We start from the raw sequence: 21,615 nt of genomic DNA, 5'->3' as shown, positions 1-21,615 counted from the left end.
CTCTCCAGAAGCATAACCAGCAACGGGCTCTGTACTGCCTGTCCTGATTCAAAAAATACAGGTGCCAAAATGCATAGGGGGCCACTGGGTAGTGTTGTGTAAAAATCAGAATTGAAAATATTGTTTTTAGCTGTGGTACTAAAGGTCCCTGCAAGCCTCCCCTGTATGCTGGTACTTAAAGAACCACAAGGACCAGCATGCGGGCCATTATGGGCCCACTGGTACCTGTAGTTCCACAGCCAAATAAATACTTAATAAACACAGAACACACACACCATGTCAGTAAAAGTTTATTATAACATACATGCACACTTACACTCTCAAATACTCACCTAGTATCCCTGTTGCCATCATGTCCCCTTGTCCAGTAGGAATCCACAGTGTACCTATAATGAAGAATCCATACTCACCTCTCCTATGCATATAGTTCATGTCATCTTCAGTCTATGTAGGCATCCAGGGGGTTAAAACAAAAAATGCAAAAACCCAAACCATGCTGCACAGGAGGAAAGGTATGTGTTTACACATACCTTTCTCTGCGCAAGTGACTGGCGCCCACGTGTATCCAGTCATTGCAAGAGCCTCCAGCCAATCAGCTGGCATCTCCATCAGAGCTGCCTACTGATTGGCTGAGTGTGGTCAGCCTGTCTCCACCATAAACTTCAATGGTGTGAAATCTCTATTGAAGTCTCACGGGAACCACTACATTGTATCCAATTTTGTAAAACAAGGTTACTTGAGGAGAACTAATCACACAGATTTGCATAGTTTAGTAGCCTTGAGATCAAGATTTTGCAGGCTATTACATTTGTGAGTACCAGCACCAACTGGTACCTTCCTACAATGCAAGAAAATGTGAGTTAGATTTTTACTTTAAATTGCGACCTGTTACATTTGGCCCCATTAGTCAAAAAAACAACATCATCTATTATAAATAAATCTTTTATGACACTTCGTTGGTGGTGCTCCCAAAAATTATTTGTGTAAAACACATAGACAATATTTTAGTAAGAAGCAGAAGAACAAACAAGTCTTTCTGGGGCACACTTAGATATATATGAACATATGTAAATAGAAACTGACATTAAACATTACCTTTATTATAGAAACCCCTAATATAAAACAAGAGTAAAACACTAAAGGTGCATACACACACAAAGATTTTTTGAACGATTATCGTTAAACGATATCGTTTAACAATAATCGTTTGAAAAATTTGTTCACATTCTGAGTCAAACGATGAACGATTATTGTTCATGCGCGTTCACGTTTGTAGTTTAGTCAGACTTGTCAACTCAACGATTTTCATTAAGTTAATATGCAAAAATCATTTGTAGCTCATAAAAATCGTTCATTACATTTAAATGAACATAGTAAATGAACAACTTTAGTAAACGATTTTAGTTCATTTTTTCAAGGTAGAAAATCTTTTACTAAAATCGTTCATTAACTAAATTGTTGTGTGTGTATGCACCTTTAGAGGTAAATTTACTAAGAATCATTTTTGGTCGAGTTTTGCCAATTCTAAACTCAAATTGACATGCTGAAACTAAAACACTTAAATTAACAAGAATCATGTTTTGCTGAGTGTGTTTTCCAATGGTGTATTTTATTGAGATTTTTCACCTGAGTTTGCAGTGTCTGATTGCAACAAAACACTCCCGAACAAACAGCCTCCACATATCAGTGAGATATGTGAAGGCTACTTGTGTGTTTAAGTAAAAAAAAGGGTTATTTGAAAAAAAAATTCGTAGGTTTTACCTTAATAGAGCACAACCTACCCCGGTCCTAGTTCCTAAAAATACAGGGAAAAATATGAGTAGGGTTCCTCCATATTTTAGAACCCAGCACTGGGCTGCTAAGCATGTCCAGGTTTTAAAAAGTTGGGGAAAAACATTGCGTAGGGGTCCCCTTATTTTGAAAACCAGCACTGAGCTCAATTCCTGCCAGGGTATAATGCCGCACCCAGGGAAACCTTTCACCAGGTTATCTCGACCAAAGCATTATCACCCCAAGCCAGTCACCCCAAGCCAAGGCTCTTAGGGGAGGTGGGGACTCCCCCCAATAAAGGGGTCCACCCTTTAATGTGCACCACAGGCATACACTGAAGCCTGGGGCTCCTCCCCAAACCCCTGGGCTGTGGGTGCAAGGGTAATAGTTTAGCAAATAGTATTAAAGTATTGTTTTTTTAAAGTGGAATTACTATGCCAGAAGGTGGCCGGCACCCATACCCCAGCTGTAAAAAAATTGTTAAAAAACCACAAGACACACACTGTAGATTGTACAATTTATTACATACCTACCACACTCACACATACTTACCTGCTGCTAGCTGTTTGGATGTAGAATTCCAATGGGATGCCTGTAAAAAAAAGCTATACTCACCTACCTCTTGGCATAGATTTGGTCCTCTTCTCCATGAAGCATCCAATGGTTCTTGGCAAAATAAAAAAACAAGTGACCAATTCCACCTCAGACAAGTATAGGTATATGTGTTATCACATATATTTATACCATGTGGAATGATAGATGTTACTCTTCTTAAACTCTCATGGTCTGCAAGCCAATCAGAGGCCACTCTCCATATACCAGCTACTGATTGGCTGTGACTAATGTGCCTGTCATTCTTCATGTAATCAAAGTGACTATTCCTTACATTGAGTGTTGTAAGTTTCATCACTGGAACATTTGCGATGTATCCTTAGAAATACCCCTTTCGGCATATTTTTGATAGTTTGGGGGAAGTCTAAGCTGCTGTAGGGTAGCAGTCTGTTGATTAACATCTCTTTCCTAAAAAAAATAATATTATTTGCATTATTCGCCCCCCTGTAGATCCTAAGATCTAAGAATGAGATGCTGGTTCTGCTGCTTTTATATGTCAATCCCCAATTAAGTAGGTTATTATTGAGAGAATTAACAAAGTTGTCTAATTCATCCTGTGTTCCATCCCAAATTAACATGATGTCATCAATGTAATCACATGTTGCATATGCTCATCCTCTCAGAAAATAACTTCTTGCTCCCACCATCCCCGGAAGAATTTTGCAGAAATAGGGGCAGAGGCTGCCCCATCACTTTACCTCTCTCCTGGATGTGGAAGTGTTTGTTGAAGATGAAATAGTTGTGATGCAAGACAAAATGCTAAAGTTGTTAAAGAAATTCTTGGAATGCATCTATCCTTTCAATGGTTAGAAAGTATTTAACCACTTTAATTCACAAGTCATGTATGATGGATGTATAAAGGGATTCAACATCTAAACTTACAAGAACATATATTTCTTATAGGAATACATAATATACTTTGCACAGTACATATGTTGTGTCTTTCACATAAGAGGGCAGACTTAGAACATGGTGCCTTAAATGCACATCTAAAAAGCAACTTGCTTTATGTAATAGTCCAAAAATTTTCAGATATTATAGGTCTCATAGGGGGTTCAACAGATATTTATGAAACTTGGGTAATGTCACAAGCCGCTGCACTGCCAATGCTGTGCGGGGTGAATGATGGGCAAGCATTCGCTGAAGTCCCCTCCTTCCTCCTGTTAGGATCTGTGGTTGCAGCATTTTGTTTGCAGTCCTAGTCTTGATTGCTGCTAATGCTCTACACTAATTACTGCCTTTCTGTGTGCAGTGTCAGGTGCATGCTGATTGATTCTTCTGTCTGTGCACAGCCCAGGTGCTCACTAGTCTCTCATTAGGGAGTCTTGCTCTGGTTGGGCCCTGCTTTTGTTAAATTCCAGCCAGCCCTTCACTCCATGCCGTTGGTAGAGTTGTTCCAGTCTCCTGTTTGTTCAGTCGAGTATCTGTGTCCAGTTTAAGTATTATTTACTGCTGTTTGTTCCATCCAGGTGGCACAGTCTGCATTCCATCTGCTGCATGCTTCTCAAGACATCTAAGCAGCACAGTGTGTATCTCTGCCCTCAGCAGGATGTGTCATCCCAGCAGTACAGAGTACACCTCCATCCCGGTGCATGCCAGAGTCCGATGGCTAGTATCAACCCAGCGACACTGGTCGAGTCTCAGCATCTCAAGTGTGCAATCCAGAGCACCCATGTCAGTGTCAACTCAGCAACATTGGTAGCATATCAGCATCCCAAGTGCGCAATCCAGTGCACCGACGCCAGTGTGAACTCGGCGACATTGGTAGCATCTCAGCACCCCAAGTGCGCAATTCAGTGCACCGACGCCAGTGTCAACTCAGCTACATTAGTAGCATCTTAGCACCTTGTTCATATTTTCTCTAAAGAGACTCACTAGCCCTCAAGGCTGCCTCCACAGCCCAAAGACTGCATCACATCTTCGGCCACAACAAACCACAGCATTCCAGCCCTCAAAGCTGCCTCCACAGCCCAAAGGCTGCATCTAATCTTCAGCCATCAGGCCACAACTAACCACAGCATTCCAGCCCTCAAGGCTGCCGTCACAGCCCAAAGGCTGCATCACATCTTCAGCCATCAGTCTACCACTACCACAGCATTCCAGCCCTTAAGGATGCCTCAACATCCCAATGGCTACACACACATCCTCGGCCATCAGGCCACAACTAATCAACTAATCAATTCAGCCCTCAAGGCTGCTGCATGGCCAAATCCAGCCAAGGTATACCAGCCCTCAAGGCTGTTGCAGGACTATTCCCTACTATCATGCCCACGCCTTATCAGGTAATTAATAGTATGTTATGGTTCTAAGAAAAGGTGTCTGTAGAAACTTATACTCTTTTTTGGTGATGGCCGTATTAATGGTCCAGAAATATAGATCTTTAAAATTAGTGGTCAAAAAATGTAGTATGGTAGCATGATGTGTCACTTAGTTGTCTATTAACATCTTTTATATAAATGTCTAATGGTCAAATTACTATCTTCTCATCTTTATCAGATGGTTTAATTAGAAAGTCAATAAGATCACTGATGTGCTAATAAAATGTAGAAGAAGTACAAAGGACCTCAGTCACAGCCACTCTCAAAAAGCGAGCGCTCGCTCTGAATGAGGGCGCCCGCTTTTCTTTTGAAAAGCTTTAGAGAGTGACTAGGTGATGGTGGCGATGGTTGAGACCATCGCGACCATCGGGGCTTGTGACGAGACCCTTGGGGTAGGGTCTCATCTGCTGCAAGCTTCAAGTAGCTTCCTGCTCTAATGGCAGGCATTCCATCAGGATTGCCTCCATTTGTCTGGCCACCCCTCCACCCAGTGGCGGATTTACCGCTAGGCAACAAAGGTAGGCGCTTAGGGCCCGGCAGGTCCAGGGGGTCCCACCAACAGGGCTTTTATATAGAGGGCATTTCTGAACGCTGCGCTGGCAGTGTATGGAGTCCCCCTGGCAGGCTGTCAGCACAGCTGCTGGGTGCCTGCTCCACCGAACGCCTGTGTCCTGAGTCCTGCAGTGTGTAGAGCGTGTGACATCATGATGCACGTGTGTATGATGTCACATGCATGGAGAGAGGAGTGGGGATGGCAGTGACAGACCTCTTTGCGGGAAGGACATCAGGCACAGGGTGGAGCTGAGGGAAGGGCCAAAAACCATGCGGGACTCTGAGTGGTGAAGCGGGACCACGGGAGATGATGTGGCTGCGTTGAGACCACTGGTGACGATGCTGCAGCAGCAGGACCCCAGGAGTGGATGCGACCAGCACCAGTGATGGCTCTCCGGCAGGCTTACAGCAAGAGGCCAGGACATGCCCAAAGAAGAAAGAAGAGGCTGAGTTTAGTGCTCCTGGCATAGTTGCTGCCTGCTCCTGCCAGTGCTTTTATTGTCATTTTAATTTTGTATATGCCCTCATACCAGGAGTGGCAGGTAAGTGTTATTTTAAGTACAATTTGACCCATCATCTGCCTGCTGTAATGGAAGAAAGGGCAAGGTGGGTGAGCTTGTGGCACACACTGACTACGATATTTTATATGAGAGCAGACAGGCCCCCATCTCCTATACATACACAATACTCTAATAGTATTGTGTATGTATAGGAGATGGGGGCCTGTCTGCTACAATCAGGAAGGGGCGGGGGCACTGATGTATAATACAGTCACACTAATGGGTGTACTCAAGGGTATTATAAGGGATGTGGGACCTGCTAAGCTGCTACTATCAGTGAGAGGGTGGGGGGGGTAACTGATATATAATGCAGGTACACTAATAGTTGTAACAATAAGTATTATTTCAGTGTCTTCCCCTCATTGATTGTAGCTGCCTAACAGGTCCCACATCCATTATAAATAATACCCATTATATTACACTCATTAGTGTGACTGCATTATATCAGTGTCGCCATGTCCCCACTCCACACTGCTTAATGCCCCATAAGGTCTAAATCTGCCTCTGCCTCCACCCCACCTACAAAATGGGGTGAGCTGTAGATCAACATCGACAGCCACCCCTTTTGTAGTGAGCCCCGGAGTGAGTGCATTTGTCACTCGCTCTGGGGCTTGCGCACATGCAGTGCAAGCGCTGCATGTGCACAGGTCCTCACCATTGAATGTGGTCCAAAGAGCAAGGTGTAGCTTAAATGGGAACAGATGCCTTATGGAAAATGTACACTGTATAGGGGGAGAAGTAAATTGAGGTGTGATTTAGGAGAGAGCTGGTATGCTCATGGAAATGTGCATTACACAAAACAGAGCGAGAGGGAGAAAAAGAGCAGGAGGCTCTCAAGGCATTCACAAAAGTTTTTGTTGTAAAAATATACGTAATATTACTGTGCAGGCTCAAGAGCTGAGAGACCTTAGTCTCTGAACTGTATACAAGATATATTTTCTCCAGTCCACACCAGTATTCAAAATAGTATTCAACATGAAAAAAGTAATTAGTCAAAAAACCAACATTGTAGTCTATTATAGATAAATCTTTTATGACACTTGGTTGTTGTGTGAAACACATATACATTATTTTGCTAAGAAGCAGAAGAACAAAGAAGTGTTTCTAGGGCAATCTTAGATAAATATGAATATATGTAAAAATAAACAGACCTAAAATAACCTTTATAATAGAAAACCCTAATATAAAACAAGATTGAAACACTAAGTATTCTCTTGGATGAAAAAACAATAAAAAGAAGTGAATTCCATATTCTGCCCCCCCAATCTCCTATCATCATGTTTTTCACTCCTTCTGTCCAGTTTTTAATGTGTGGCAGCTCCAAATATCTTGCCATCATTGCTGCTCCTCCATGTCCTGTTATTGTGGCCCTGCACCTCCCATATCCCATTATCAAATGGTCTAATCTCTCATATAATTTTCTCACTGCCTTCATCAAGTCTCACTGCCCTGCCCTGCATCCCCATTTCCAGTCTTCACTGCACTATACCTTATAAAATTAAAGAAAAGTTGATGTCAGAGGGTGGTGTATGTGGGAAAATAAGTTATATAGAGGGTGTCATAATAGAATGACAAAAGTGGGCTGAGGGAGGCTTCTCAAATTTATTTATACAGTTTATAGGATAAATATATTGTCTTTAAAACAACTGTGAAATTCCATAAACCATAATTCAATTGTTTCCTATGTCCCTTTAAGGCTTCTTACACATTTAAAATTTGATAAAACTACCAAATATCTATCACTCAACTAAAACCAAACACAGTTCAATTCCAATCATTAAGGCTGATGCCTTAATGGACATGTTCCCTGTGCATAACAGATATGGTATGCCATCACACCGTGTGGTTAACTGTAAATTCAGCCCACTCACAGAGTATGGACCTTATTCAGAACCGCTCGCTCTGACAGAGTGCTTGCTCTGAATCAGGGCCGGGCTTTTTTTTTTTTTGGATCAGCCTCTTGGCCGCTCGCATAGCTGTGGGTGACCGCCCACAGCTATTGCGAGTGGCCATGATGATGGTCTTGATGGTCAAGACCATCGGGCTTGCGACGAGACCCTTGTGGTAGGGTCTCGTGGCCGCAAGCCCCAGAGAAATTTCGGCTCTAACAGAGACGGAATCTCTCCACTGACATCACTCGTGATGTCAGTGGGGCTGCCCCAAATGGCAGGCGTTCTCATGGGAATGCCTCCATTTGGGCAGCCACCCCCTGACCCACCTACCAAAGGGGGTGAGCTGTCACTCAACATCAACAACTTGCCCCCTTTGGTGCGAGACCTGGAGCGACGGATTGCCCGTTGCTAGCCAGGTCTCGCGCATGCGCACGACGGAGCCGGCTCCATCGTGCGCATGCACTGTGGGCCACCATCGACCCGGTTGCGAGCGCTCAGCACTTGCGACCGGGTCTGAATCAGGCCCTATGTTTGCTGTCACTCATAAAATGCAGGAGCTACTAATTCACAGATTTGTGTGCTCACTGCAATACACACATGCAATCTAATCAACTAATATTTGAGAAGACTCATCCCACTCAGGGCCTGATTCAGAGCCGCTCATAAGCGGCCGCTCATTCGCTTTGAGCGATGTTCGCACAACTGCGCATGCGTATGGGTCATAATGCGTATGCGCTAACCAGTCATTGCGTTCGGAAATCGTGCACTCGCAAAACAATGAGGGGCTGCTAATTTGATTGAAAGAATGTTCCGTTTGTGGGTGGTAACAGGGGAAGGTGTTTGAAAACGGGGGAGTGGAGATCCGAACGCAGGTGTGCCTAACAGTCAAAAGGGCATTTAATGGGAGTGCATAATTAGTAAAGGAGCATCATTGACCACGTCACTTGGTTGCTTTTTAGCCTGAACTGCTCGCAGTATTAGGGGAAAGAAAATCCTACCACAAGCACTGCGAGCAGTTCAGATGCCTTTCGATGTTCCCGATTAATCTAATAAATACCGGAGATGATGTGTGATGCGAACGGCAAAGGGGCATCTTTACAAAATAGCGAGCGCATTTTTTGTTTGCTCACTCAGACATAGAGGCGTCAACAAACCGCAAAGAGCAAGCGCTCAATTTAAATAGCCGGCCCCTTTTTTGTTACGACCGTCCGCAAATAGCGTCCGGCTCTGAATCAGGCCCTCAGTGCCCACAAGCATCCCATTTGGTCATCACATCAATCCCACTGGACCACAGTATTTTGCTCTCTCTATACATCCATCTTATGCAATATACACATTTGGCTTCCACAAACATCTTGCTTAATCGCTAAAACCATCATAATCTGTCTAATGTCTATGCATCTACAGTTTCTTCCCCTATATGCTTCCATGCTCCTATCTTCACCATTCCCTACTGCTGCATGTTTTCCCATCTGTGCAAGTCTATATTATCTAATTCGTACCCATCTGTATTTCCCCATCTTTGATCCCATGTCTTTCCTCATCATTGCAACTCTGTTTCCATCCATCCATGCTTCTCTCTCCCCACCTGTGCTTCTGTCTCCCTCTTCCATATGAGCAGCTCTGTTTTCCCATCATCCATGTTGCTCTGTCCCCCCATCCATGCTATTCTCTCTTCCCACCATCCTTGCCACTCTGTCTTCCCCATTTGTGCCACTCTGTCTTCCCCTCATCTGCTTCACTCTGTCCCCCATCTGTGCCACTCTGTTTTCCACCCATCTGTGCTACTGTCTTCCACCCATATGTGCCATGTTGTCATAATTCCATCCATGCTGTGTAGTCTATGCCCTATCCACTGCCTTCTGTCCCATCTTATCCACAACCCTCTGTCTCAACCTCCTTATCCACACTATTTTACCTCATCTGTGGAGCTCTATCTTCTGCTCAGACAATCAGTTGCACAGACGGCATGTGTGTTTTCAAATGAGCACACAAATCTGTGAATTTGCAGCTCCACCATTTTGTAAGTGACAGCAATCTCACTCCGTGAGAGTTGTCATACCATATCTGTTTTACACAAAGAACATGTCTATTAAGGTGTCAGCCTTAATGACATGAATTTAATAGTTTTTTTGAGGTTGAGTGGCAAAAATCCAGTAGGTTTTGTGAAATTTCAAATCATGTCTAAGTAGCAATAATTGAACATGTGAAATCATAAGGATTTTTGCTTATGGAATTTCATTGCTTTTTTAATTTATTAACCATCAGTGATGGGAGCAGCAAATCGCCCCCCCCCAAAAAAAAACACAACCATCCCCAGGCTATTCACAGCAAGTACTGGTTGTCAAAATACAGGGGACAAAAGACATAGGGGTCCCCTTTATTTAGTAGAACCAGCACTAGGCTCAGCTGAGCTGCTCCTGGTTTTGCAAATACAGGGGATTAAAAATGTAAGGGTCCCCTGTATTATCCATAACCAGCACTGGACCCTTTGCAGTGGGGAGAAATGTCACAGGAACCCTTTCACAGGGTCCTCCAGCCAAAGGATTACCTCTGACTGCTAGTAAGCCAAGGTTGGGGACCACTGGGGAGCTGATGACCCCCCCAATTAAATGGATCTCCCATTCCAGGGCACCTCGGGCCTAGGCTTATAGCCCAGGGCTATTTCTGCCAACCTTGGAGCGGTGGGTGCTGGGTTGATAGTGTATAGTGTAGAGCAAAGAAATATGAAATAATATTGTCTTTTGCAGGAGTACTACATGCCCCAGCAAACCTCATCTGCATGCTTGTACTCGGAGAGAACAACAAGTACTAGCATGTGTGGTATTATGGGCCCACTGGTACCTGTGGTTCACCTGTAAAATAAATATTTAAAAAGACAAAACACACACATAAAACATACATGCACACTCACACTCACTATCACACATACTCACCTAGGGGTGGCACAAAGTTACTGGCATCTGTGATAGGCAGCATACCTGAGCTCAGGGTTAGGTTTAATATGATAGGAGGACATGGTACTGACAAATAACTTATATATAAGGTTAGTACTGGTTAGGGAGACCTCAAGCACTCGGGACCTGATTCAGACCCAGACACTAAGATGCGTTTGCCCGCTATGGGCGATTGTCGCCCGTCTGCGAATGCATATGCATCTAAGTATGCATGCACGAACCAGTCATTGCATCCGGGAATCGTGCTCTCATAGTACACTGACAGTACACTACTTTGAGTGACAGATAGTACAGTTTGTGGGTGGTGAGAGGGGAAGGTAATTGTGAACGGGGGAGTGGATGTGCGAATGCAGGTGTGTCTGAGTGTCAAAATGGAGTTTAATAGGTGTGCATATTTAGCAAATTAACATCATTGTACATGTCACTTGGTTGTATTTTAGCCTGAACTGATCACAGTGCTTGCAGTGCGGTAGGGTCTACCTCAAGTGCTGCTTGCAGCTCCAATGGCACTTGATGCTCCTGATTAATCACACATTTCCAGGAGGTGACGTGTGCTAAGAGAGAAAGGTGGGCGTCTTTATACTCCAGTGTGCATTCTCTCTGCTGTCGCTCTCTAAGGCAGACGGCATCCTTAAGCCGGACAGTGTGATTGCAGGATTTGCATACCCGGCCCATTTTGGATGCAAGCGAGGCGCAACTTAGCATCTGGGTCTGAATCAGCTCCTCTGGCCGGTATGAGTAGTGGTACCCCATACTGTTAATAGGGAATAATAATGGTGGAGTGTTGAGCAGAAGGTAAACCGGTGGCAAGCAAAAATCAGGAGTAAGGGGACATGGGGGGCACTATGTAGCTGGGAAAGGAGAGTGGCCCAATTTGGCTAAGGATGGTGTGTGTCATACAGTGAAAGGGGCAAAACACATGCAAGGGGGCACAGTTAGAGCAGTGTGACCAGTCTCAGGATGGGGTACATAGTGAGGAGCACAGCAAAGGAGTGTGTTATTGATCTATCTGGGTCAGATGAGGCTGAGGGCTGGGCAAACAGGTGGCTGACAGCCCAGTCAAGAGCGTATCTATAATGGGTGCAGTTTGTGCAGTTCAAATAGGCTCCCATGTCCAAGGGGGGCCCGCACCATATAGCCTGCACCCATGTTATCTAAAACTTACCTCTCTGAGGTCCTGCGTTAGGTGTCTCAGCACTGTTCTAAAAGTTTTGTGCATGCTCAGTGAGGAAATCGCCAGTAAAATGGCAGCTGCCCCACTTCCCTGGTGATCTGCACATGTGCATTTGACTCTGGGCACACTCTATTGCCCATAATCTACTGATGCTGTGGTGACCAGCCAGCCACATCAGTCTGTGGCCAGCTGCCAGGGAGAGAGGTGGGGGCCCCAGACAGGGAATGCACATGGTCCCCCTCCTCTCTTAAGATGCCCCTGGGACAAGTGGGTGATAGGAAGGGTGGGGTAGTGACAGGGGCGCAGTGTGTATAATATAATGGTGTTCGCTTACCATCCACCATCTTCTTCTTGAACAGGGAGGCCAAGTATGCTGCTGCTGCCCACATCACTCTATTTCCTTATTCACATTGCAACTAAGAACAGGTTAAACTGCTGCTCCAACCACATGACCTGCCTTGCCCCTCTAATGACATCACTTGAGTGTGCAAACCCCCTCCTCCATTACTACATAGACAATAACATGACTGTCAGTCTGTCATCATTTCAGAGTCTCAGACCAGTCACACAACATTGTACACTGCATTCACTCACCCCATAATGTACAGTGCTGAGTGCCGCCCACATAGCAATAAACTGGTCTGCTACACCCCTATGTGTAACACACTGCTGTACTTGGTGTGATATGGTTTCCTACACCAATAGCTTGAATACCCCTCACCTGTATTTATTCAATGTATTACACACTGATGCCCTCTGTGTGATCTGCATCTCATACACCCTTAGCTCATATTCCCCTCACTTGTATTTATTCTGTGCATTTTGAATACTGTGGCCACCAGCTGAGTATATGAGTATAAAAGGCATCCATGTTTGTGCACCCAAGTGATGCAATTATACACCCTAAGCAGGAAGCCACCCCCGGAGTATACACAGCAAGTTGACCTACCCGATCTTTAAAAAAAAGAGTATATTTTGGCCAATTTTTAAAATCTGTAACTTTATCAATTACCTGAACCCCAAAAGACAATACACAGGAAAAAGAGTAACCTAACAAAACAAACCCCAAGTCCTAATTTGTCCTCTGCCTTGAGTTATGCCTTCCCAAATATCTCCCATAGACTAAAGCAGAAAAGTATAATATTGACCAAAAAGCAGGAGAAAAAAACACAAACGGTTTAAAATCTAGAATACTCCCAATTACTCGTTTTTAATTTTTTTGCCCTGAATTTTGGCAGAACTGCCAAATTTCAGCTTAGTACATCCAATATGGTTTTAAGATGTAGCCCTTCAAACACCATACCCCCATATCAGAAATTCCTTTAGGGCAAATTCAGTTTATTCGATTCAGCCTTTATATAAGCTCACAGCCAGCCAGCACCAGCTGTTTATGTCCACCCTCCCAGCCAGCCCCAGCAGCCCCTCTTCTAAGACCCCCCCTCACAGTGGCATATCTATAATGGATGCAGTGTGTGTGGGGCACACAGGCCCCCGGATCCAGGGGGGCCTGCACCGCACACACTGCACCCATATTATTTTAAACTTACCTATCCGTGGTCCGGCGGTGGGTTTCAGCGTTGCTGAGACCACCGGAAAATGGCCGCTGTGGCCATTTTTCCATTGTTCTGCGCATGCACAGTAGACTCCGGGTACACTTTAGTGCCCAGAGTTTACATTGCATGCACAGAATGCTGGTAAATGGCTGCCATGCCCATTTTCTTGGCGTTCTGCGCATGCGCAGTAGACTCCAAGCACACTCTAGTGCCTGGAGTCTACTAACGCTCCGGTGGCTGGCCAGCCACATCAGTCAGCTGCCGGCCACTGCGGAGAGAGGAGGGGGCCCTGCACAGGGATTGCACATGTGCCCCCTCCTCTGTTAAGATGCCCTTGCCCCCTCCCCAGCGAGTCCCACCAGCCACCCTTCTGTGTTTCCACTCCCCAGCCCGCACTAGCCTTTTATGTCCCTACTATGTAGAAGCCATTTTTTTAAGTCCCCAGTCCCAGCCAGCCCCAGCAGCCACACTTCTATGTCGTTACTCCCCAACCAGCACCAGCTTTTATGTCTCCACTCCCCAGACAGCCCCAACAGCTGCCCTTCTATGTTCCCACTCCCCAGCCAGCCCCAGCAGCCATCCTTCTATGGCCATATGTTATGAATCTCTGGAAAGATTCACATTGGAACCATGACCAGGAATATGAAGCTGAATTCAGTATAGTGAGTTGATTGATTATGGATCTTAGGTGAGTGAATTGATTAATAGTCAATTGATAAGGAATTATGAGGATTAGATGGCTCTTGACTGAAATTGGCCTTGAGAGCTGGTATGTACTTGGCAAGTTGTAGCCTTGAGGACTGATACATATTTGGCAGGTTGCAGCCTTAAGGACTAATAACACTTTGCGGGTTGCAGCCTTAAGGGGTTGGTATGTACTTGGCTGGTTGCAGCCTTGAGAGCAGGTATGCATTTGGCTGGTTGCAACATTGAGGGCTTGTATGTATTTGGCTGGTTGCAGCCTTGATAGCTGGAATGCATTTGGCTAGTTTCAGCCTTGAGAGCTGGTTTGCACTTTGCTTGTTGCAGCCTTGAGAGCTGCTATGCACTGAGCTATATCAGAAACGGATGTAAATGTTAATTGCTTGCTTGTTTTTAAAAGACAATGAAACTAAGGAGTTGTAAATGGCATATAGTGCACATAAGCACTGAATTGCAGTGCAGACAGCTGGGTGTTATTTAGTTGATTGGCCACACAGACATAGAGGAGCTGGTGAAACTGCTGAACTAAATAAACAAAAAAAAAGATTACACAGTACTTAAGTGTGGCTGACATTGCTATAATGTACTTGCAGGGAGTCTACACAGATGTTGAGGTGTGGCAGGCACTGCTATGATGTGACTTGCAGTTAATCCTCACAAATGCTGGGAAGTGGCAGCCACTGCTTAGATGTAACTTGCAGGGAGTACAAAGACGCTGGATATGAGGAGCTGGTACACACAGGAGGATGAACTTCTCACTAGAACCGTAAGCCACAAATAGAAAAAAGTAGGAGATCCAATCAGTACAGAGAGGCAGAGAAAGTACAGTCAGGTAGGAAGACCTCATGGAGCAGAAGCCCGGCATTATTGTCTCCTATCAACAGGCCTAAGAAAACCACCAGGAGCACCTTTGTCAGACAAGATGCAGTGGTGGCTTGTGATACCAAACACCCCAGCCAGCAACAGCCTTTTATGTCCATAATCCTAAGCTTGTCCAAGCAGACTCTCTTCAAAGTACCCACTCCACAGCCTGCTTCAGCCTTTTATGCCTCCACTTCCCAGAGAGCCTCCCCTATATGTCCTCACTCCCCAACCGGCCCAACAGCCCCCTTCTATATCACCACTTCCCAACTAGCCCCAACAGCTACCGTACTATGTATCCTCTTACCAGCCAGCAACATCCTTTTATGACCCCACTCCCCAGGCAGTCCCAGCAGTGCCCCTGACTATGTCCCCACTCCCTAGCCAGCCCCAGAAGCTGCCTTCTACAGTATGTACCCACTCCCCAGCCAGCCCCAGCAGCCATCTTTCTAAATCCCCACTCTTCAGCCAGCACCAGCAGCACACCTCCTTTGTCTCAACACCCCAGCCAGCCAAATCAGCTGCCCTTCTATGTCCACACTCCCCAGAAAACAACAACCTTTGATGTCCCCACTCCCCAGCCAGTCCACTTTCTATTTATCCACTCCCCAGCAAGCAAACTTTATATGTCCCCACTCCCCAGCCAGCCCCAGCAGCCACCATTCTATGTCCAAACTTCTTGTCCTGCAACAGCCTTTATATCCCCACTCCCCAGCCAGCCCCCATTTCATGTTCTCACTCCCCAGCCAGCCACAGCATTCCCCCTTCTATTTTTACACATCCCAGCCAGCAGCAGGCTTTTATGTCCCAACTCCCCAGAAAACCTCCTTTCTATGTCCCCACTCCCCAGCCAGCACCAGCAATCACCCTTCTATGTCCAAACTCCCCATCCAGCAACAGCCTTTTATGTTCCCACTCACCAGCCAGCCCCAGCCTTTTTTGTCCCCACTCCCCAAACAGCCACAACAGCCACCCTACTATGTTTCCACTCACCAGCCAGCAATAGCCTTTACTGACCAAACTCCCAAGGCAGTCCCAGCAGCCCCCTTTACTATGTCCCCACTCCCTAGCCAGACCCTGCAGCTGCCTTCTACAGTATGTCCCCACTTCTATGTTCCAACTCCACTTCTATATTCCCACTCCCCAGCCAGCCCCAGCAGCTGCCCTTCTATTTTTCCACATCCCATCCAGCTTTTGTCCCAACTCCCCAGAAAGCCGCCTCTCTATAACCCCACTCACCAGCATTACCCAACAGCCACCCTTCTATGTCCAAACTCCCCATCCAGTCACAGCAGACATCCCTTATATGTCTGCACTAAACAGCCTGCACCAGCCTTTTATGTCCGCACTCCCCAGACAGTATAATTTTTTTGTCCCCATCCTCCAGCCAGCCCTAACAGCTGCCCTTCGATGTCCCTACTCCCAGCCAGAACCAGCAGCCCCCATCTTTTTCCCAACTCCCCAGCCAGCCACAGCAGCAGCCTTCTACAGTGTATCACCACTCCCCAGCCAACTCCACTTTAATGTCCCCACTCCCAAGCTAGCCCTTTTTCTATGACCCACTCCCCAGCCAGTGCCATAAGCAGCCCTTCTATGACCCAACTCCCCAGCCAAACCCTGCAGCCATCTTGCTAAGTCCCCACTCACCAGCCAGCCCCAGCCATTTATGTCCCCACTCCCCAACCAGCACCAACAGCCGCCCTACTATGTTTCCACTTAGCAGCCAGCAATAGACTTTAATGACCCCACACCCCAGGCAGTCCCAGCAGCACCCCTTACTATATCCCCTCTCCCTAGCCAGCCCCAGCAGCTGCCTTCTACAGTATGTCCCCACTTCTATGTTCCAACTCTCCAGCCAGCACCAGCAGCCACCTTATTTGTCTCCACTCCCCAGCCAGCCAAATAAGCTGCCTTTCTATGTCAACACTCCCCAGCAAACACCAGCCTTTTATGTCCCCACTCCCCAGCCAGCCACCTTTCTATGTCCCCACTCCGCCGGCAGCCCCAGCAGCCACTGTTCTATGTCCACACTCCCCATCCTGCAACAGCCTTTTATGTCCCCACCCCCCAGCCAGCCCCATGTTGATGTCCACACTCCCCAACCAGCCACAGCAGTCCCACTTCTATATTCCCACTCCCCAGCCAGCCCCAGCAACCCCCCTTCTTTGCCCCACTCCCCAGCCAGGACCAACCTTTTGTCACCTCTCCCCACCCAGCACCAGCAGCCACCCTTCTATGTCCAAACTCCCCAGCTGCAACAGCCTTTTATGCTCCCACTAAACAGCCATCTTAAGCACTCCACTTCTATGTTCCCACTCCCCAGCCAGCACCATGCTTTTATGCCCCCCACTCCCCAGCCAGCCCCCTTTCTATATCCCCCCTCCCCAGAGAGCCACAGCAGCTGCTGTTCTATGTCTAAACTCCCCAGCCAGAAAAAGCCTTTTATGTTCCCACTCCACAGCCAGCCCAAACAGCCACCCTTCTATGTTTAAACTCCCCAGCCAACAACAGCCGTTTATGTCCCTTTTCCCCAGCTTTTGTGACCCCACTCCCCAGCCAGCCCCAGCAGCTGCCCTTCTATTTTTCCACATCCCAGCCAGCTCCAGGCTTTTGTCCCAACTCCCGAGAAAGCCGCCTCTCTATAACCCCACTCCCCAGCATTACCCAACAGCCACCCTTCTATGTCCAAACTCCCCATCCAGCAACAGCCATTTATGTCCCTATTCCCCAGCTTTTGTGACCCCACTCCCCAGCCTGTCTCAGCAGTACCCCTTCTATATTCCTTCTCCCCAGCCAGACCCAGCAGCTGCCCTTCTATGTCCGCACTCCCCAACCAGCACTTGCAGCCCTACTTCTAGGTCCCTAATACCCAGCCAGACACAGCAGCTGCCCTTATTTGTCCAAACTCCCCAGCCAGTCAAAGCATTTTATTCCCCAACTCCCCAGCCTACCCCAGCAGTCACCATTCTTTGTCCCAACTAAATAACCTGCAACAGCCTCCTATGTCCCGACTCACCAGCCAGCCCCCTTCTTTGTTCCCCCACCTTAAGCTGTTGCTGCTCATGCAGATCCTCTGTCCTCTTTTTAGCTGCATGGTGTGACATCAGGATGTCAATCATGCCGGTTCACAAAAAAAAAACTTGATTGCATGGCTTCTTCAAGAGTGTGCATTGTCTATAACAGGCCTAGTGAGGGCTGACAGAAGCATTCTCATCCTTGTTTTGACCATGCAGCTGTAATAAAAGTAAAATAAAAAACTTCCCAATTGACAGGGGGTTGGATAAAATGCAGCCATCTTAGTGCACCCAAATGAAGCCACTATAAACCCCCTGCTACATGCACCTACAGAGCATGTGCACAGACAGTGTAATGGTTAGCATTACTGCCTCACAGCATTGAGGTCATGAGTTCGATTCCCACCATGGCCCTACCTGTGTGGAGTTTTTATATTCTCCCTGTGCTTGCATGGGTTTTCTCCGGGTACTCCGGTTTCCTCCCACACTCGAAAAATATACTGGTAGGTTATTTGGCTCCCAACACAAATTAACCCTAATTTGTATTTGTGTGCATGTACATGTGGTAGGGAATATGTGGTAAACTCCTCTATGGCAGGGACTGATGTGAATTTCCAAATATTCTCTGTAAAGTGCTGTGGAATGTGTGTGCGCTATATAAATAACTGGTAATAATAAAGTTAAAGCACCTTGTCTCTATAATGGGGAATTTCTGGGCTAATAGTTTAAAACCTATTACTTTCTAAATTACCTGAACCCCAAAAACACCTACTATACACTGGAACAAGAGATACCTAACTAAACAAACCCCAAGTCCTAATTCACCCTCTGCCCTGAGTTATGCCTTTCCAAACCCCCCCCCATAGTCCAAAGCAGAAAACTGGTCCTAACTGAAAGAGGCAGAAAAAAATGGCTGTTTAAAATTTAGATTAGTCCCAAATACTCATTTATTTACTTTTTTTGCCCTGAAATTTTGCATGCAGCGCCCAGAAAAAGTTCTACCCTTACATTCCAAATTTCAGCTCAGTACATTTAATAGCTTTTGAGATGTAGCCCCTCAAACATCGTGCACCATCTCAGAGAATTCCGTTTAATCGATTCAGCCTTAATATTAGGGCAAAAGTGCCCTTATATTAAGGCTGAATCGAAAAAAAAGTAATTCTCCATAGAGAATTCTGGAGGGGGGCATGATGTTTAAGGAGCTAAACCTAAAAAGTTATAAGAAATACAGAGCTGAAATTTTGCAAGGATAGGTAGAACTGTCGATTGGTGCTGCGTCCCAAATTTCAGGGCAAAACTATAAAAAATTAGGATTAGGGAACAATCTAAAATTCCAACTGTCAGTTTTTTCTGACACTCTCAGTTGGAACCAATTTTCTGCTGTTCTATATGGGGATTTTTGTGAAGGCAAGGGTAGGTGGCAAATTTAGACTTGGGTTCTGTTTTGTTAGGTAGCTATTGTTCCAGGGTAGGGCTTTTTGTGGTTCAGATAATTGAGAAAGTTACAGTTTTAAAACTATTACCTCACACTTGCACCATTACAGAGATAGGAAGCTTCAATTCATTGTGCAGCCTCAAACGGTGCTTTCAGCAGGTGTACTCACTGTGTCTTCACTTGAGTGCATGAAGATGGCTGGCCAGTGCAGGCAGTAGTGGTGGTTGTACCAGGAGAAAGTAGTGGCAGTTAGCTACAGCCAGGATTGGGGTTAGGGGGAATGGGGTAGCGGGCATTAGCGGTGGTGGTGAGGGTTGTGGGACCCGGTGGCGGTGTGGGCAGAGGCAGAAGACAAATGCAGTTTGCACAGATCTGGAAAATCAATGATGCCTCCATCTGTGTGTGATATAAATAAACAAAGATGCACCTAGGGGGTCAGTGAGACCGGTCTGTGCTGCTGTGTTTAAAAAAAAAACGTAAAATTAAGAAAAAACAAAAAAATGGTGTGAGCCCCCACTATGTACAACCAGCATCGGGTTTTGCAGACCCACTCCTGGATGTGTTAAAAACAGGGGACAAATTACATAGAAATCCCCCGTATTAAGCACAACTAGCACTAGGCTATTCAGAACCAGTCCTCGTTGCCAAAATATGAGGGGCAAAAGACATAGGTTCCCCCCATATTCAGTGCAACCATAACTGGGCTCTGAGCTGGTCCTGGTTCTCGAAATACAGGGGGAAAATGTGTAGGGTCCCCCTGTATTATCCAGAACCAGACCCATTCTAGTCAGGGTAGGGGAATTACACAGCCAGGGGAGCCCTACCACCTGGCCTTCCCAGCCAAAGCATTACTCCTTACTGCTAGTCAGCCCAGGCCAGGGATCCCTGGGGAGCTGGGGACCTTCCCCAACAAATTGACCACTCTCCAGGGCATCCAAGGCTATCCCTGGCACCCCTGGCCAGTGGGTGCCAGGTTGTTTGTGTATAATGTGGTGCATTTCTTAATAATAAAATGTTGTCTTTGTCTGTGGAACTGCAGGACCCAGCAAGCCTCGCCCACATGCTGGTACTTGGAGAACCACAAGTACCAACATGATGGGCATTATGCACCCACTGGTACCTTTTAGTTCCATAAAATAAATATTAAAATAAATACAATACACACACACTACAGAAGGTAAACATTTATTAACACATACATGCACCCACTATCTCACATATTCACCTATGTATCCTTGAAGCCAATCACGTCCACTTGTCCTAGTAGATAATCCAGAGTGTATCTGTAATAAAAAATCCATACTTACCTCCTCCTATGCATTTTTCACATCTTGTTCATTCCATGTAGGCATCCCCGGGCTTGGCAATAAAAACCACAAATACCCGGACCCAAGGACATTATTACTATCCTCTAATGACAGTAATACCAGAATGAAGGCATTGCAGTGGGATATCTCTATAGAAATCCCGGTGAGGAGTGCTCAATGGCTGAGAGAGGTGAGCATTCCACCTCTCAGCCAATAATTGGTTCTCACCATTGACTTTAATGGTGAAAACCATGTTACTTATTTAAAAAATGGTGCCTCAGTGCCATTTTTGAAACTTATAGATGGCCACCATGAGCCAATCACGGCTTGCGACCTTAACGGGCCAGACCCCCTCGGCTGGCTTATATAAGCCAGTGCGAGGTGATTGCACAGCAGTCCATCTGCCGGGAGGAAGCAGAGAATAGCTGTCAAAGAAAGAAGATGCCGGGGAAGTCCTGGAAACGGCCATGAAAAAACACTTAAAGGCCGCCATTCTCCAGGGAAAGATGCCGTTAAATTCCTGGGGGTGGCAGCAGCCATGTAAAAGGCTGCCACCCCCCAGATGAAGGTGCAGGAAAATAAAATATTAAAACAATCGGTGTCCTTGTTTTTTTTTATATTTATTTTACAGGGGTATTATTGGTATTATTGGTATTAGCGGGCCCTTAATAACCCGCTTGCAGGTTATTGTGGTTCTCCAAGTGCCAGAATGTAGGGGAGGCATGATGAAACCTGTAGTTCCACTGCAAAAGACAACATTTTTAATTTCAAATGCACCACACTACACTATCAATATGGAAACCACCGCATAGGGGTGCTTGGGATAGCCACAGGCTATCAGCTTAGGCTTGTGGCATTAGCACCCCACTAGAAACAAATCTTGTGCTGGTTTTGGATAATACAGGGAG

At 46.1% G+C, this 21,615-nt stretch overlaps 1 protein-coding gene across 1 annotated transcript in view; it reads right to left on the bottom strand.

Moving 5' to 3' along the window:
• LOC148479262 (vomeronasal type-2 receptor 1-like) overlaps positions 1 to 18,070 on the bottom strand; it is a 76,228-nt gene extending 58,158 nt beyond the window's left edge. Inside the window, exon 1 of the mRNA XM_088454678.1 lies at positions 17,968 to 18,070. Within this exon, the coding sequence (XP_088310804.1) occupies positions 17,968 to 18,070 (103 nt within the window). The remainder of the gene's footprint in view (positions 1 to 17,967) is intronic.
• Positions 18,071 to 21,615: the final 3,545 nt, after the last annotated feature.

Source organism: Taudactylus pleione, unplaced genomic scaffold (assembly GCF_031769625.1).
Source record: "Taudactylus pleione unplaced genomic scaffold, aTauple2 ptg000627l, whole genome shotgun sequence".
In the NCBI taxonomy this organism is placed as follows: Eukaryota; Metazoa; Chordata; class Amphibia; order Anura; family Myobatrachidae; genus Taudactylus; species Taudactylus pleione.
The sequence above is the reverse complement of the archived record's forward strand: the minus strand, read 5'-3'. Positions and strand labels throughout refer to the sequence as shown.